The sequence below is a fragment of the Daktulosphaira vitifoliae genome, unplaced genomic scaffold (assembly GCF_025091365.1).
Source record: "Daktulosphaira vitifoliae isolate Bord-2020 unplaced genomic scaffold, ASM2509136v1 Scaffold_1, whole genome shotgun sequence".
Lineage (NCBI taxonomy): Eukaryota > Metazoa > Arthropoda > Insecta > Hemiptera > Phylloxeridae > Daktulosphaira > Daktulosphaira vitifoliae.
The window spans coordinates 57,157,744-57,174,329 of NW_026099572.1; the positions used below are offsets into that span (position 1 = coordinate 57,157,744).

Below are 16,586 nucleotides of genomic sequence, written 5' to 3' on the forward strand. Positions count from 1 at the left end.
CTAAAAATAGTACCTCTTCTTTTCCAAATATACATTTATTCGTATTTATCACAATGCCGTACTCACTGAGTCGTTGTAATACACGTTCGAGGTGACTCAAATGCTCTTGTGTTGAAGACGATGCAATTAAAATATCGTCCAAATACACTTCACAAAAATCTAAGTCTTTTAAAACACCGTGTATGAAACGCTGAAATGTTTGAGCTGCATTTTTAAAACCGTATCCCATCCGAACAAACTCAAATAACCCAAAAGGTGTTGTAATAGCTGTTTTTGGAATATCGGACGGTTCTATTGGTATATGGTTAAAAGCTTTAACCAAATCGATTTTTGAAAAAATACTTTTATTTTGCAATCGCTGTGTGATGTCTTGAATGTGTGGAATGGGGTATCTGTCCGGTAATGTGACTGCGTTTAACCTACGGTAGTCGCCGCACGGTCTCCATTCACCGTTCTTCTTTTTTACTAGTTGTAATGGGCTGGCCCACGGACTATTTGAAGGTCGGCATATGCCCTGTTCTACTAAATAAGCAAATTCTTTTTTTGCGATCTCTAGTCGATCCGGAGGAAGGCGTCTTGGTTTAGCGAAGAGTGGTGGTCCTTTAGTGATGATATGATGTGTAACGTTATGTTTACAATCCATTGGGATCATGTTTGTTCTTAATACTTGCGGAAATTTTTTTAGTAACTTAATGTACGCTGAATCGTCTTTAAAAGCGAAGATGCCCGAGGATATCGTCTTTTTAACTTTTCCGGCGGTGGCTAAATTGGTATTTTCATCAATTAGGCGTTTACTTCTTAAGTCCACTAATAAGCCGAAGTAGTGGAGAAAGTCAGCACCTATAATTGGTTTACTGACTGCTGCGACAATAAATTTCCATTTAAAAACACGTCTTAAACCTAAATTTACAGCAATTAATTTGTCACCGTATGTTTTTATTATTGACCCGTTGGCTGCGAATAAAGTAGGGTTACCATCTTTTATTTTATTGCGTTTCTGCTTAGGATCTGCTGGCCAAACCGAAAAGTCCGCACCAGTATCAATTAAGTATTGAGTTTTTGTTATTTTATCAACAATAAATAGACGACGAGATTGAAACTCACTACCGTCGGTCGTCTCGACAGTAGATCGTTTATAGTTTTCCGACGTGTGCTGGTATTTACACGGTGGTTTGCATTTAGTAGCCTTATCTTTGAATCGGTAATGATAATAACATGTATCATATCGTGGTCGTGAATTGTCTCGGCGCATAGGTGATTTTGAGTGACGCCTATTGTAGCTACGAGAGTTGCTGTTGCTAAGTCGCTCTACTGCTTGTGCGAGTGCTGCGATCTGGTGTTCCAATTTTCTTATTGTCGTTGCATCGTCAGCTTGTTCATGTGACTGACGGTTTGTGACCTTGTCACTAATGTTGGCAATGGAAAAACCATCATTTCGGCTGTCCGATACTTCGATAATTTTATCTGCCATCGAAGCTAAGTTATCCAACTTGTCGTTGCTAGCTGAAATGATAGTTTTTACCTGATGTGGTAACCTTTGTATCCATAGTATTTTGAGTATTTCATCAGTTACTTTTCCATTAGCTAGTTGACGCATTTCTGAAAGAAAATGGGATGGTTTCCGATCACCGAGTTCGACTTCGGTCAGTAATTTTTTAAGCCGACATTGTTCAGATTCGGAAAATCTTTCGATGAGCCGGGTTTTTAATGCTTCGTACATTTTCGTTTCTGGTGGATTGAGTATTATGTCACTAACTTGAGCAAGAATTTCACTTTCCATAGAAGAAACAACGTGATGAAATTTACTTGCGTCAGCTGTAATTCTGGTTGTATAAAAAACGGATTCAATTTGTTTGAACCAAAGTTCTGGGTTGGTACGCCAGAAAGTTGGGATTTTAAACGCTCGCGTAGAATTCATATTGGGCTCGCCGTATTCGATATGGTCTCGGCCATCATTACCGGTCGCGTCGTCACGCACACTTACTATCGCACTATCGGATTTGTTGTTCATTTTAGAGGTCACCAATTTGTAGTGTTTTGGTGTTTATATTTATTACAAAATACTACAATTAAAATTTATAATAATTAATACTTTTTAATAATGAAAAATGATTTTATACATACATAAAAAAAGAGTACAAAATAAAAAGTGTCACTGGATTGACGAACAGCGCGAGAATAAAAAATATACACGGAGTGTTATCGTACTGCAGTACATCTAAGATAAAACATATAAACATATATAAACGCATTCATTGTGACATGTTATTTAACATCTTTGTTAATCCCTACAAATAATTTAATTTGTTAATAATTTCTGAAAGACTGTCACAAAAGTTGTTATCGGCCAGTCATTTTCTTAATTACATAATTTTATATTTTATAGGCTGGTTAAATATGTATGTTGACATTTAAATAATTATTGTTAACACCCTTGAAGACAAAAGGAATGAACATAAAAATATTTTATAGCACATAAATGGATATAATTATGTAACTAACAAAAACCAAAAAAAGAAATTTACAAAATCATTATTTTAATAATTTGTGTAGCTAGCATTAAAAGAATCACTCTTTATTATACAAAATATTTATCTAGTATATATTTGTGAAATTTGTAACTTAAATCGATAAAAATAATATTGTTTATCATATCCAATAATTGGTTTAATTAATTTAATTATTAAAATTTTGAAAAAGAAAATCTATATATCACTATCTATTACTGAAGATATTGCAAAAGATATAATTATAAAATCATGCAGTACAAACTTATAATAAATAATAGATGTTGAAGGGAGGAAAATTTTTATATTCTGTTTTAGCTGTCTTATTTCAGTGTCATTTTAGATTGACACTATAATAATTATAGAATTTTTTAACTACAAAAAACTTTTTTAAAAGCATTAGTGTAAAATAAAGAAATTACACTTGTAAAGTTTTAATAGATTTAACTTGGCTTTTTTAATTTATAAAATTAATTTAAATAATGTTAGATACAGTAATAATACATTTATTTAAGTATTAATATATTAGAAAATTGTTTTTTTTTTTTGTATTAATAAGATATGCGGTTTTGATATCTTTCATGCATTTCTCTTTTATTGTGTATCTATTGGACTAAATTAAAGACTAATTATGTGTTAGGGTGGTGAGTGCCATGCACGAAGATTTCACTAAAGAATAGCTGGATAATTCACCAAGCAAACGGTTTGGTCTCGATGCTGACAAAGAGCTGCCATATTGGTAAATTTCTGCAAATTTGATTCAAGAAATGGGTCAAAGGCTACACACCACCCAGTTACGTATAAATACTGCAATTGTGTATAGGCATCGTTTTTACATGTACTATATGTTGTAATATACCTAATGCTTTGCATTTCGCATTGTAAGGTTTCTTCCAAACAGTGATTTTAATTACTGTCAGATATTATTATACTTTTTTATATAATTTTAATAGAGAAATAAAATCCTTGATAATAATCATTATTTTAGATAATATTCTTTAAACGTATTTATAGTCTTAGTATCCATTAATATTTTAATTAAATATTCAGTTAAAAATGAAATTTTCACTTTGTCATAGTATAAGTATGTATTAATAATAGCAACAATATTTTGTAAATACGTTTATTTTAAACAATTTTATTATAAATTATATAAATGTTTTAGATATTTGTCGTTTTATGATGGATAACTATTACTAACAATTATTGTTGGTATTTCTTGATTGTTTGTATTTGATGGTTTGATGGTTTCCGACTGTATATTTGCATCTTTTGTATCATCGGCCAGCAACCGTAAAAATGTTGAGCATACGTATTCTCCATTAAAAGATTGAAAAAATTATATATATTTATTAAATATGTTCTACTCAATTTAAAAAAAAATGAACTCGCCTTTTGTTTAGTATATGCTTCCAGCATGCTGACTCGCAAATTGTTTTATTTGACTTATGTAGCTCAGATCGCTATTGGGTAAACTGTTTCTAATCGTAAAATCCGTAACCGCATTGAACAGCATAATTTGTTTTCTACAATTACTTCAAACTGTGATATATTGAGCCATTTGTTCCAACTGTTGTAGAACCAATGGTTGAATTACAGTCATTTTTTGATTGATAGCCTCGAATATACAACATCCCAAAACGCTGAGTTTTAAAATATCTGATCAGGTGAGTAGCACTCGGCATTCATTTTGTGTTTGTGATTCGAAGACTAGTAAAGACTATCCTTGAAATGTAGTCTTTGATAATGTGACGTATTCATCCTTGAGTAAAATAATCCTTGGTCTTGATACTGGGTCGAGAATTAGGGACATTAAATCGATTTTTAGGATCCAATCCTCGCTGAATGTTTTACGAGAAGTAAAATTCAAAACGTAATCAGTGCAATCGATCAATTCACTGTGAGGTTCGGGTTTAACAAATGTTTGTTTATTATAGAATTTAGTAATAGTAGCGAAAGAACCAGCCATTCTTGAAGCATAAAAATATCGACTTAAGTTAACACAATACTAGCAAGTTAAAGCAACGTCTGTTTATATGGAATCCCCTATAACGATTTTAGCACTATGATGTATACACCATGGCATCAACTAATTTAAACTAATAGCAATAAATTAGTCTACATGTTACCGATTGATATATTACAAACAGTTGTAAACACGTTCAGACGGGGTTAAAACAGGCATGAACAGGGATTTGAATGCATTCAGACAGGTTTAAACATGTTCAGACTTGATGAATCGAGATCATACGATTCCAGGATATACTGTTCAGTAAACCGATACAGTGTCATAATAAAGTCTAACATCTAATTAATTATATATTATATTATAATTTATGAATTAAGGTATAATACAGGGTGGGGCGTGGTTACTTCCTTATCTGAAACTCTTGACACTTAGCGGCTATTAATAGTAGAGCTTTGGTTTATGATGCGTTAAAAAGCACGTTATCTAAGGTTTTTGTTATGACTAGTTTAGTGTCAACAATGCAGTGGACAAACCAAGAGCGCGCGTTCGCCGTAGAGGCCTACTTTTCTTTCAGCCGTTCGATCATCGTAACTCAGCGTGAATTCAGAAAACATTTCAATATCGCGCCTGAAAGTCGTGTGCCTGATCGGAAATCGATTTGTTTATGGGTGAACACGTTTAGGGATACCGATAGTGTGCAGAAAAAACATAATGGACCTTCCAGAACCGTCAGAACGCCAGAAAACATCGAGAGGCTTTTGAAATTGCCTAGGCGATCTGCACGCAAATATTCTGCTGCTTTGGGAATTTCTGATCGCACAGTGAGACGAATTCTTCATGAAGAACTCAATTTTCACCCATACAAATAGACAGTAGTGCAACAAGTTAATCCGCGCGATCATGTTGCGCGAAAAAATGCATGTGAAGCTTTTCTTGAAAACCTGCCACAGGACGCCCTTGTTTTCTCCAGTGACGAGGCGCATGTCCATATTTCAGGATGCGTAAACAAACAAAACATGCGATATTGAAGCCCCACAAACTCGAGAGAACTTCATGAGCATCCTTTGCATACAGAACGTATAACTGTTTGGTGTGCAATGTCCAGAATTGGCATTATTGGCCCATGGTTCTTTGAAGAGAACGAAAAAGCAGTCACGGTCAATTGTGAACGTTACATTAGCATGATTGAAAATTTTTTTCTTCCCAAACTCGAAGAAATGAATGCAGGGGAAGTGTGGTTTCAACAGGATGGCGCCACAGCTCACACGACAAGAAAGTCAATGGATCCTTTGCGGGAACACTTTTCTGAACGGCTCATTTCTCTTAGAGGCGATCTTCAGTGGCCAGCACGATCACCAGATTTAGCCCCCTGTGATTTTTTTCTATGGGGCTACCTAAAATCTTTGATGTACGCAGATCGTTCTAAGACCCTACGTCATCTAAAGAACAATATTCGTGATGCTTACTTCCATTTTATGTAATCCATTTTACATGAAGTAAAAGTCTATTAGATATTTAATTATCGTTCTATGTATTATCGTTTAATTTTTATTTTTAAAATATTATGCATCGTAAGATATTCTAATTTGAGATCACTATAAAATAATCAATTAGTATGAGATTATAATAGTTTTAATTTTATTTTCATAAACAACATTTTTACAAATGATACATTCAAATGTTTTCAAGATTTTTTTCTCCATTATTACTGCAATTTTTTTCATCCATGAAATCAAAAATATCCTTACAGGATCCCCATTTTTCAATTTTTTCAATTGAATTCATTAAATCGTTGTTAGGATACTCTTCATCATTGTCGTTATCTTCTTGATACTTTGATAGATTTAAATTGATATTATTTCTAAAATAACGTGCATAATTTAAGGCTTAATTACTTTAAAATAAGACTAAATATTTACTCGTTCACTACACAATTATTCATTGTGTTTAAATTATCCTGATTTGTTTGATTTTTAAAATCCACTACGAATTGTTCCCATATACGTTTCTCTATGCATTTGAAATTGAATGTGATTATTTCATTATACAATACCATCGACGTTTTTGGCAAAAACAACGTATTAATGGATTTACAATTGTATAGACTAAATTTTCTGGTAACAATAAAAACTTATTTATCACCATATCCTTTGTTTTTTCATAGATTTCTTTACTCTAATTTAATAGCAAGTTACAAGTTTTGTATTTTTCTTTTATCACTTTTAGAAGGCATAGTTTCATTTCTTTTATTTCCAATAGGTTTTTGTTGGTTAACGATACACGTCCCGTTTTCTGTTCTTTCACACCTTTACCCGATATGGATAAATAACTTTTCGAAAAACATTTTGATTTGACAATATTAAACATCGTACTCAGATATATTTTTGTTTTACAAGAATCGTCCATGAACGATATTAGTTCACCAATGATGTTTAAAAAATGTATAAAGTACATACTTGGTTTAATGATTTTTATAATTGGAACGTATCGATCAATTATCCATGTGCAACCGATATGCAAACATTTTTGCTCTGTGAAACTGAAATTGAAGACCGATGTTGCCAGTACAGCAAACTCAGATTGAGGTTGATTCCGAATAGTCATTCTTATATCTTTTCCTCCTGTAACCATTTTCATCATGCTCATCTTGAATAACACACTATTATACTTCATTGATTACGCACAAATAATAAAAACAAAGTTATAATATGATTAATTTTCAACAAACGAATGTGTTTTATACCAACTTTAAATAATAGGAGGTGATAATAAACATATTTTTAAATAGGAAGGTGCTGACTTGAAGGTCAAATTATCATAAGTAAAATATTAAAGGAATTGTGGTTTTTATATGAGCACACATAAATAAATCGATTGGGGTTATATCATGAGAGATACTGATTGATACGCTAGATTTAAATGTATATGGAGGCGCTATATTAATTAAATTGTTATCAAATTGCTATACTGATAATCAACATACACGATTATTTATTTTGATAAGGGTGGGAGGCTGTGGCGGACTCACCTCTCAGAGGAAACGACAAAAGGCGAGTGGACCAGGTCCCTCATAAGATCCGGTCTTGAAAAAAAAGGAGGAAGCGGAACGCCTAAGACAGAGGCAATCACGCCGCCCGGTACAGAAAGACCTGAGGCGCCAGTTTAGTCCGGTGTTTTAGGTTTTTATTTTTGAGTTTTATGTTTTGTGAATTATTTTGACAATCCTCCCTAACGGTTCCCACTCTGGGATACGGCTAACGATAGGGGGCCACACCACATTGTGAATCAGCTCTTGATAACTTCGAATATTAAATATACGGAGACATCTTTAATGTTGAAAATATGCTTACCTAAGCATCTGGTAACTGATGATAAAATTTTTCAAAATGATAGCTGTACATTTGATGTTGGAAATATGCTTATCTAAGTGTCTGGTAGACGATGATAAAAGTTCTAATAAATGATTTATTACATACAATCTATAGGTGTGCAGCAAGTTGTGATAGTTTACGTAGGGTTTCATATTCATCCCATCCATTGCATTAGGTTAGTTTATGTTAAGTTTCTTTACCCTTCCATCTTTAACGCTCTGTAAAGGAGGAGATACTCTCCCATCTTAGGTAAGTGTATTATTTATTTATAGCCTAAAAATATATTTGAACAAGCAGCATAAATATAAATTATAGTTAAACAAAAAAGTATATATTATACAATTTAAAAAAAATTCAATTTTGTAATGGATACACCTGTTGTTCTGAATTTGAATACAAATAGATAAATTATTTTTTTTATGCGTAAATGCGTAGTTAAAAAACCCAGCACAGTGGGGTGGCCGCACAGTGGTGACGTGGCATAGTTGGATCAAGTATAATGATATCTGACAGTGATTAAAATCACTATAAAAAAAAAACGCTTCAATGCAAATCTTTAGATAGTGTTTAATTTTAAAAAATTGGTGGATTATTCCAAAAGCTTCATAAACTGCTAGTTCCTTATTAATATCCTGATTAAGANAAAGCTACATGATCACTAGTTCATTATTAATATCCTAATTAAGATAAAGTATGTTGAATGAAAAAGGGATTATTAAAAAATATTATTTCTCATAAAAAAATAATGTTGATCCATACACTTTTCAATATGTCATAGCATTATAAAGTTAAAAATGTAAAAAATAAAATCGAGAATTTTCACACAATAATAGCATTCCGTAGCCATTTTCACCATGAAGATAAAATAAAGTCCGAAATTTTTTTTTACCATAATAAAGTATATTACATTAACTTTAATTTAAGATATACATAAAAGTATCAGACTTTCTGGAACATTTTCAAAAGTCAATTTGAAAAAATTAATTTTTTGTGAAAAAGTTGTCATTTTAAATCCCCCCTGTGGGCAGGTGAAGGGTCAGATATAAAAAAAAAATATATCAAATGATAGGTAAAGACATCATGCATCTATATTAAAAAAAATTATATTGATTTGGTTATTTTTAAAAAAGTTATGGCACTTTTAAGTAAAAAAAATTGAAAAAATTTCGAAAATTAGTGATTTTTAAATTTGTAATTTTTTTGGAGATTTCCCCCATTTACGGGGAACGAGGGAAATTTTTTCAATTTTTGAGGGTTACGTCGTTTTGGACTAGATACGATTTGTGATCTTTTGACATATCATTGAAAGAAATCGGTTCGGTGAGACTGAGAAAAAGTGGTAACAGACACAAGAAAAAAAATACATCATAGTAAAACCAATACCTTCTCAGCTTCGCATCGAAGCTAAAAAATATATAATTTTGATTTTTATAAGTATCCTGGCAGAATTAAATTACAAGTGTAAAAGCCTTTAATACTATAGTATCTAAGTCTAGTTTATAATCAAAAATATTTATTAAGTGTGCATTTTATTTATTGGTTATTAATTTTTTTGTTTGTTCAACCAAAGGAGAATACTTTAAAGATTTGAATATATTTTTAGAACGCGAAACATGGAAAAAGATAGGTGATCTTTGGAACCATCACAACGTTGTTGAATTTAAAAAACGGGAAAACTGATGCCTTAAATCATCTCAATGTTTTATCAAATAGTAATTCACATAGAAATAATTATATTCATACTGAGTTGAACGGCGCGTACAACTCGATTAAACATTTTATGGCATCTCATTTTAAGCCTGTTCCTGAATACATATCAGATGACCGGAACAATTTTTCGGATGTTTATGTAAAAGTTAACACAATTACAATTAATAATAATTATACAATAAATATGAAATTGGATCATTTAAAAAAAATATTACGTGATGAATTGAAACAATATAATCATCAACACGTAAATAATTTTGGCTTTTGTTTTTATAATAATAGTCATGTAGTGGAAGTAGCGCCTCCACAGGATACATCGCCAGCGGTATCTGACGACGAAGATGATGGTTAAATAAAAATGACGTTTATTCTGTATTACTAATCAAATAAAACATTGTTAATTTATATATTAAAATAAACTATAAAAATAAATTTCAGTTTTTTTTTTATTGTAAATTTGGGTATACATTTTAATGATTGAATGATAATACCTCTATAGAGGAACTTTAATAATTTATTTTTATATCAACTTGTTTTTATTGTTCTAAACCATCGGATACTAAAACTCCGATAGAACATCGTTGCTCACGAATTGACCATATCCCCAAATATCCAAACTTGGTCAAGATACCCATATATACCCACGCTTATAATCATATATTTTTGTATTACTATACTAAGGTGGCATTAAATAATAAAATAAGTCTATTTACTTCAAAAATCATTGACTTTAATATTAGAAAGAATGTACTAAAAACGTACATCTAGAGCATCACGTTATTTGGATGCGAAAAATGGACTATTGCAAGAGAAGAAATGAGAAGAATAGAGACATTATTATTGAATATGCTGTAACATAAACAGTGGCGTATTTTGGGGGAGTGTCCTCCATGTCTGGACACCCCCGACTTGAAAAAAAATGCCTAATATATTGTTATTAACTTTTTTTTATAATATAATATATTTATTTTACTATAAAATAAATGGTATTTTAAATAAATAACAAAAATGAAGTTAATTTGATATGATTCAACGACACGTATTTATCTATATTTTATCAAAGATTTCTAGAAATTATTTAGATTTCATTGGGTCATTTAGATAACAAAAATACTCGTAGCAAAAATATAATAGCAACGGAAATATTCTGAACTTGTAGTTCATTTTTAAATTTATTTTATAGTTTATCAGTTAAGAGAATTATAAACAAATAAGTTTAGTTACCCCTATTAAATATATCGCATTCATAAATTATACAGAAAAGAATTTTTTATAATTAAAATAGTATTTTAAAAATAAACAAAAGTTATGGAATTCTTTATGAATTGTCATTTAGTAAAATTAAAATTAAGTTGTTAAGATAATAGATACACTTGTTTACTTAAAAATTTACAATTGGCTGACTTTTTAACTTAATTGTATACATAACTGAATATTATAATATTTGTATATTCACATAACAAGAACATTAAATTACTTCAGTTAAGATAAATTTATATTAAATTTGAATTTCTTTAATGAAATAATATTACAAAGAAAAATAAGATTAAAATAAAATAAAAAACAACAATTAAACATAGAAAAAGTAAAAAAATGTTTAGTAGTATACAAATAAAAATTTCAAATTATAGTGAATATTAAGAAAATTGATGTAAAATACAAAAATAAAATTTCATTCCTAAAAATATTAAAAGAATAGCTGTCCAGCAATAATTTCATTTTTGTGTCTTAATCTTATAAAAGGCATAAGATTTGCATTTATTGGTGTTGTATCTCCTCGAGACATTTTTTCTGCCAGCTCAACAGTAAATGGCCCACAATCATGTCCATTGGTTTGGCGAGATGTCTCGCCTATTTGTAATGTCCATGTAGAAGCTTTTCCTTTTTTATCCATCTCCCATTCAATTAAGAAATTTTTTAATACCATTGGATAAGGACCCTCATACGACTTAAAACTATCATATGATGTCACAGTCTTTTCAGGTACATTAACCACTGTCAATATCCAATGACTCCCATATACATTCATCGGCACAAAAAGTAATTTTATTGTGTGAATATTTATTTTTATCCATCTTCTTACAGCTGGATAACCTCCTCGAAGATACGCTACAATAAAATCAGTGACAACTGCATAAACTTCACCTTTTGACCGTGTCACTATCATTTTAATGTACTCATTAATTGTGTCTAAAGTATACCAAGATGTAGGCGACTTAAATGAAGGTGCATTATACTGATCAAGAGATTTTGTGTTCTGATATTGCATTACTTCTGCAAGTGTAACCATATTTAAACATTTTTCATAAAATTAATAAAAAACTTTGTTGAACAGTTTACTAATAGTTAAGTTTGTTTAAGGTTTTGAATATGAAATTAAACACTTATAATTACTTTTGTTTAAAACGTCCATTAATAACACACCTCTGCAGAGGTTATATTAATTTAATACGTATTATTATTATTAATTATGTTTAATGAATAATCTTTTTTTCTTTTATTTTGTATAAATAAATCGATTAAATAATTAATTACCTTTTTCTTTCTCTGGTACTTTTATTACTTCAACAGTGGACAGAGCAAGTAAATTTACGTCATTCGGCGTATTTAAGGTCAAAGGATTAGAACTAACTTTCGACTCAAAAATAATTTATGTTTTAAAATATTACATGTTCGTTACAAAAATCAAAACGTTTATTATATTATTTTTTAAAAATTAATTATATTTTAAAAGTTGAATACTTTTTATGACTTTTTCATCTTCTTCGGATGAATTTCTTTTTAAATTTGGTCGAGCAGTAGTATTAGAAGATATCTCAAAGAGTTGCTTTTTTATTTCGTATTTTTCACGTTCCAAGTTTTTCTTATGAAAACTCTTAACGGATCATAAAAATATATTTAATTATATGATAAATTTATTTAAAAAATCTGCTTTATGTAATAATTTTTATAAGTCTAGAAGGTACTTATTAATAAAATGAAGAACACCAACTTTAGATATAACATAAAATATAAATGTATATTACGTGTATAACAAACTAACAACACATGACTAACGCAGGTAATTCGCACGGAGACGATAGAAGGTCAACTAACTCGCATACCATCCATACGGATGACACAACGGTCGATCACCAGTATAGCAACGATAAGCTGACCCCTCTACTATATGAACTATATATATCACATTAAATCCAAAAAATGGTTTAGAATATACCCTAAAATCTTTTTATTGAAAAAAAGCATAATAAAATATACCTTTCTTAATAAATCAGCTGGTATTAATAGCGGATTGTCTTTTGAAATTGCTATTTTTTTTTTTCTATTGAATTAAAAATTTTATTTTTTTCTATTGAATTAAAAATTATATTTTTATATTTTTCATTCTTAATAAGTGTTCCGAATTCTCCTCGCTGTATCAATTTCTAGGCAACCAAAGAGATATTTAAATAAACAAATAAACTATATTTAATATTATATTATTAGCTTCCATAAAAATTGAATTTCCCATAAAAATCTTATTGAAAAAATAGCAGTCCTGAATAATATTAAACATTATGTTATCGCAATTATATTAAGGGGGTCGATAGTTTATATTATATTTTTGAATCAGACAAACCCCAATTACATAGCTAAATCGAATACATTATAATTTTACAAAATTAATTTATAGATTTGTTAATATATATTAATATAATTATAGTTACCAATTTTTCTGAAATAGTTTTATCATTTTTATTCGTTTTTCGATACGTGCGTTTTTTTGGAATAATGGAATTTGCTATAGGATAAATATTTTCGTTAATAATTGCTGCAAATTGAATATCATTTTAATAATTATTAATTAAATAATCAATTTCGAAAAAGTTTTTTAATATTAAAATAGTTAAATTAGAGTAAAGCGACTGAATTATTGTTATATATCAATAAGTGAACTTATTATTAATTTTTCTTATATTTTATATTAAAAAACTTTTTCTCTATTCGAAATAATTAGTTTAATTATTTATCTTATTAGTGTTTACAAATAATTCTTCCACCTTTAGTTGACTTTTTTGATAGTTGTCCTTTATTTTGATTATTTAAAACACAATTGGAATGCATGAAACGACGATTCCATATTTCTTCAACTCTGCGAATGGCCTTATGTAAATTTGTTTCATTTGTTTGACCAAAAATATTTTTTTCAACCAAACCATATCAATAACTAATTAAATAAATCTTTATACTTACAGAAGACGATAGTTTGTTTTTCACGGGAAAAGACGAACTGAACTCAAATGTCGATAAAATCAACACTTACTTCTAATTGTCAAGGAAACTTAATTGTAAAAATTCATTAAAAAAATGTATAAGCCAATTATAAATAAATTTAGTATAAACAATACGTATTTATTTTTATTTTATTATTGGTCAAATAATACAATATGTTAAGAATTTATTACAGAGAATTATCAATATATATATATATATATATATATATATTTTAAAGATTCAATTGTAGACTTTGTGTAATTAAATCAATTTTTTTAATGTCTTGAATCGTTTTTTGTAAGTAATTACATAAACTATATGACGTATAGTGTAAATCGTATACGTAGTGCGTTTAATGCGGAAATCAACACTGGATTACTTGAAATAATATTGTATTACATAGGACGTAAGGTAAGTACAATTTAACCTATACTTTCAAACTTCCAACAATCTATTGCGTGATAAACCATTAATAATTAATGAGAAAATTAATTTAAATAAAATTGAAGACAATTAAATCTACAAAAAAACTTATACTTATAACTTTTAACTAATTAAATTATAACTAATTTAAATTATAACTTATAATTTAATCTATAAAAAACATAATAATTTACGACTAATCCAATTTCTATCTATTTAATCTATGCTTTCTCTATCCCCCTATCTAATTTTTTTTCTTTTCTATCTTTTTATTTTTGGTTTATTACATAATAGATTCCTAGAAAAAATCATTTAAATTCTTTTTATGAACAAGATTCTAGGTGTAACTTAAAAATGGCCCCTAAATTAATTTATGCTCATTGTTGAAGCCAGCTAGACTATTATCACAGTCTATAACTTTTCCAATGATACTGTTTCTCTCATATCATATGTCTGTTTTATCATATTATACATGGTTGTGTAGTATTTGCGTTAAGAAAGGCTGGCCAGTCTGCAGCGTTATATCTCAAGTATATTATAAGTTTAGTTTAATTTTTGTATTATTACATAATTAACTATTGACTTATTATTTTATAATAGTTTTTTAGTAATTTTGTGAGTGAAATAAAATTTAAAGGCTAAGGGCTTTACGTCACAAGGACTTAAGTTCAATCATTTTAGTGGAATCATTAGGGTTTTTTAGTTTTATTGTTCTGTATTATTTAAAAATTTAATATTCTGTTTCTTGTGTATTAAATTGCTTTAGACTCAATTTCATGCAGTGAATTCTACTTAAATTAATTAATTCTTATAAATTGTTAAATTTTTATAGTTGCTTCATACTCCAGTTCTAGTCATTTTAGCTCTTAAGTTATCAATTCAGTCAGAAATACTAATTATGTTATTATTATTTTTATACATTTGTTCAATAAATTGTTGATTATTTGAATTATTTACTTATTATTACTTATTTGAAAGAATATATTATTATTGTTGATTTTTATTTAGAAATTAATTTGCTAATCATTGTTATTAAACTGATTTATACTGTTGGATATTTATAGTTTAAATTAATTTAAACTGTAAAATGGCATTTTTTGCTTCGTCCCATGGAAAAAACGCCAGAGATGGAGTTGGTGGAACAGCTAAGAGAAAAGTAACAAAATGTAGCTTGACTCCGAGCATCGTCACTAAAATAATTAATTTTTTTTAGGTCATAAAAAAAAAAATTGTTTTAATCTAATTATAGTATAAAGAATAAATCCTGAAAATTTAAGAAAAAATTGAGGTAATCGTACATCTACTTCTGGATGATTTGGCATAGATTGACTTAATAGTATTTGTTTAATTTTTTTTTGCAAACGGAACTGTTAATTTAATGTCTTGCATAAAGTGATTTTAAAATATAAGAACAGAAACGTTATTATGTTCCATCTGATGACTAATTATGTTTCAATTTTACGATGAAAAAATTAAAGGGATATACATAAATATACCCATCTCAGAAGTTCAACAAAACGAAAAACAACTAATATGAAATTTAAATTGTATAAAATTATTCTCGGGAATAGGGAAAACCACGGATTTTTACCAATTAATAACAGTATCATAAAAAGCCTTAAGATATCATTAAATGATATTTATGAAGACAGAATATTACTACTAGAATAAAACTATGATTATTTATTTTAATATTTTACAATACAATAATAATAATTTAATTAATTATTTTTTTATTTTGCAACTAATTTAATGAATTGAGGAATTATAACATATATAATAATTATATTGAATGGAATATGTTACATATACTACAATATATAAAACAATTACAAAAATATGGTTTGAATACAACAAAAAGCTATCATTAAACTATTTGATTTTGAGCGGATTTTTACCGATTTTCTAATGGTAAATTTTACATGTTACATTTTATTCTCAAACTTCAAATTATTATGGTGTATTAAGGAGATATATAACTAAAAACTTAAACTATTTTTTTTTTTGAAATTAGGTCCCCTAAAAATAATAAATAATGTACCTAGAATACGTGTATTTTTATACAATTTCTAACTTTGTAGATCTCAAAATCCTAAGAAAATTGAAATTTAGTTGAATTATAGATTATACACTATAAAATACCACATTTTAAAAGCGCTATATAATAATAAGTGAGTTCAAAAACGCAAATTTTCACAAAAAAGCGCCATTTTTAGAAAGATAGTTTAGAATTTCATATAAATTTTTTTATGTAAACTTTAAGTTATAATAAGGTTAAGTCTAAAATTTTAATTCGATTACGTCAATATTGAATAATCTGTGTGTTTTTTTAACGTTCTGGCTATTTATAAC

At 28.6% G+C, this 16,586-nt stretch overlaps 1 protein-coding gene across 1 annotated transcript; it reads right to left on the reverse strand.

Annotated features, from left to right (window-relative positions):
* Positions 1 to 11,098: 11,098 nt before the first annotated feature.
* Positions 11,099 to 12,198, reverse strand: LOC126895296 (sentrin-specific protease 1-like). Its single transcript, XM_050667017.1, has 2 exons — positions 12,093 to 12,198; positions 11,099 to 11,831 (listed from the first exon to the last, which is right to left on the reverse strand). Exon 2 carries the CDS (start codon positions 11,824 to 11,826, stop codon positions 11,245 to 11,247), a length of 582 nt encoding a protein of 193 aa, XP_050522974.1. The 5' UTR covers positions 11,827 to 11,831; positions 12,093 to 12,198; the 3' UTR covers positions 11,099 to 11,244.
* Positions 12,199 to 16,586: the final 4,388 nt, after the last annotated feature.